The sequence below is a fragment of the Aplysia californica genome, unplaced genomic scaffold, assembly GCF_000002075.1.
Source record: "Aplysia californica isolate F4 #8 unplaced genomic scaffold, AplCal3.0 scaffold00596, whole genome shotgun sequence".
NCBI classification, from domain to species: domain Eukaryota; kingdom Metazoa; phylum Mollusca; class Gastropoda; order Aplysiida; family Aplysiidae; genus Aplysia; species Aplysia californica.
The window spans coordinates 113,854-116,529 of NW_004797866.1; the positions used below are offsets into that span (position 1 = coordinate 113,854).

The 2,676-nt window shown below is 42.2% G+C and overlaps 1 protein-coding gene across 1 annotated transcript in view; it reads left to right on the forward strand.

The window, feature by feature from the left end:
• Positions 1 to 2,676, forward strand: part of LOC101861314 — a gene marked incomplete in the record, with an annotated part of 24,592 nt that overhangs the window by 3,461 nt on the left and 18,455 nt on the right. Inside the window, 2 exon segments of the mRNA XM_035972158.1 lie at positions 9 to 164; positions 2,496 to 2,627. Coding sequence (XP_035828051.1) covers positions 9 to 164; positions 2,496 to 2,627 — 288 coding nt within the window.

Consider the following 2,676-nt stretch of genomic DNA (forward strand, 5'->3'; position numbering starts at 1 on the left):
CTAAATAGTGTGGCAGTCCAGCAGGCATGGGTCAACTCATCAAATACTTCGAGTCCCAGAGCCGTCGACTGGACAGACAGAGCTTCCACACGGGCCCCAGTTGTTTCAACTCCGATTTCGAGTCACAGATCAAGTTCAACGGAGTCCCCATCCTGCCTCCGGCCGTGAGTTTCTCAATGGCATGAACTTGGACATAATTTGTTAACCCTATCTGTTTTTAGTTTAGTTTTAGTAAAGGTTTTACGGTGCTCGCAACTGCATAAGGTCATATGAGCGCCAGAAGATTAGAGGTGTTACAAGAGAGTAACAAACATTAAAAAGAAGGAGGGAAAAAAGATAAGGACGATAGATGTTTGATAGGAAAGAAGAAGCAAACCAAACCCTATCGGTACACCCTGGCGTCATTTTGTACCCCCGGGGTTGTATTCTTCACATTTTAGAATACTTCTAGTACGAAGATCTCTCTGAAACTTTCAGTATGTCTCAAAAAGTCATTTTGACAGACTGCTATGCAAAGCATACGGATCGGATTAACGAGTAATTTCCTCTTTGGAAAGTGGTGGCACAGAGTTCCGCACGTCGTAATGATACGATAGTAAAACACGATGTACGGATACGGTTAATTGTGTTGACAAAATGAGTTACTTCTCGCAATCTGCAAATAGAGATATCGGCCGAAAATTGACATAAGTCAGATTTGTAGATAATCAAGTGATACGATTTTCTCAAAGTTTCACCTGTCTTTGATCAATTCTTACTAGTAAGTTGTACAAACTCAGCCTATGAATTTGATGTATCTACGTCCATCAACAGATGTATGAAGAGTATTTTAAGAATTAAGTGGCAGGATAGAATAAGAAATGAAGAGCTGTGGGAAAGGACAGGACAAAAGGATATAGAAGTAGAAATAGGACTAAGAAAGTGGCGATGGATGGGACACACCTTAAGAAAGCCCAGCGGAAACATCACAAGACAGTCACTGCAGTGGAACCCACAGGGAGCACGAGGCAGGGGTAGGCCAAGGGAAACATGGAGGAGATGTGTGGAAAGGGACATGAGAGAGATGAAGCTCACTTGGAACGAGCTAGGAAGGATGGCTCAGGACAGAGATAAATGGAAGGAGCTTGTATGTGGCCTATACCCTGCCAGGGGTGAAAGGCATTGATGATGATGATGTCCATTTGGCTAAAATCCAAGAAGCAACTCATTTTGTCAGCATATTTATTTTTTAAAATGGAAAGTTAATTTGCTTCATCCTCCTCGAAAAAAGAGAAAAAGAAGAAAACTCTCTCATTCTTTTCATTCATGGAAGGCAGTGTTCTACATACAGCAAATTACTATATTAAAAATAATTTTTTCAGAAGTCACTGTTTTCAAACAAACAAAGCAAGTGCTGTAAAACTCTTACTCGTGGGTAGTTGGCGGGTGCTCTGGTGTGGTTTGCTCCTTCTTTCCTGTCAAACAACTATTTTCCTTATCTCCCCTTCTTCTTTTTTGTGTTTGTTCCTCTCTTGTAACACCTCTAATCTTCGGCACTTATATGACCTTATTGTATCCCACCCACAGGCCAGTGCTACGGACTAAAGTGTCTCTTGACCATTCCCAAAGGGGGGATATTATCATGATGTTCTTATGCACAGTAGAATTGTAAATGGGCTGATTTATCCATGTCATGCTTAAACTGTGCCGGAACAGCATAGGAGGAACTGCTGCTTTTTCTTTCCTCATCCTCTCTATCGTCATTTTACCTCTACTTCTTTTGTATGTTTGTCACTCTCTTGTGAACTGCTATTTCCGGGGTGCCTTGATAGTCGAAGCAGACTTTGTGCTGTTGAGGCTAGAGAGGTGAGCAGAGTAAGTCTGATTCCACGTTTGGATTCTTCTGTTGACATCCACCTCTTGGCGCTCATTTGACCTTATGCAGTTGAGAGCGCCGTAAAACCTGACTAAAACAAACAAAGCCACTGTTTTCAAACAAATAAAGCAAGTGCCTTATAATACTCTTACTCGTGGGTGGTTGGCGAGTGCTCTGGTGTGGTGTGCTCCTTCTTTCCTATCAAACAGCTATCGTCTTTATCTCTCCTCCTCCTTTTTTGTTTGTAACTCTCTTGTAACACCTTTAATCTCCAGCACTTATATCACCTTATTGTGTTGCAAGTGCCGTAAAACTCTTACTAAAATTAAAGTATCCTCCTTTTTTGTGTTTGTAACTCTCTTGTAACACCTTTAATCTCTGGCACTTATATGACCTTATTGTGTTGCAAGTGCCGTAAAACTCTTACTAAAACTAAAGTATCCTCCTTTTTTTGTGTTTGTAACTCTCTTGTAACACACCTTATCTTCGGCACTTATTTGACCTTATTGTGTTGCAAGGTGCCATTCATAAAACTCTTACTTAAAGCAGAAGCAAACTTTTTTCACACAAACGAAGCAAGTGCCGTAAAACTCTTACTCTAACTAAAAACGGTCTCTTTGACGACATGTGACTTTTCCAGATGACGTCTAGCCGTCGCGACGATGTGAGACAGGACAAGAAGGACGCGGTGCTGTTGGAGAAAAGACTCCGGGCGCGACACAGACGACAGCTCATGACACAGGCAGACACAGGGGTTAACGACACATCACAGGTGTGTGTGTGTGTGTGTGTGGGGGGAGGGGGATAGGAGTGGGGGTTGG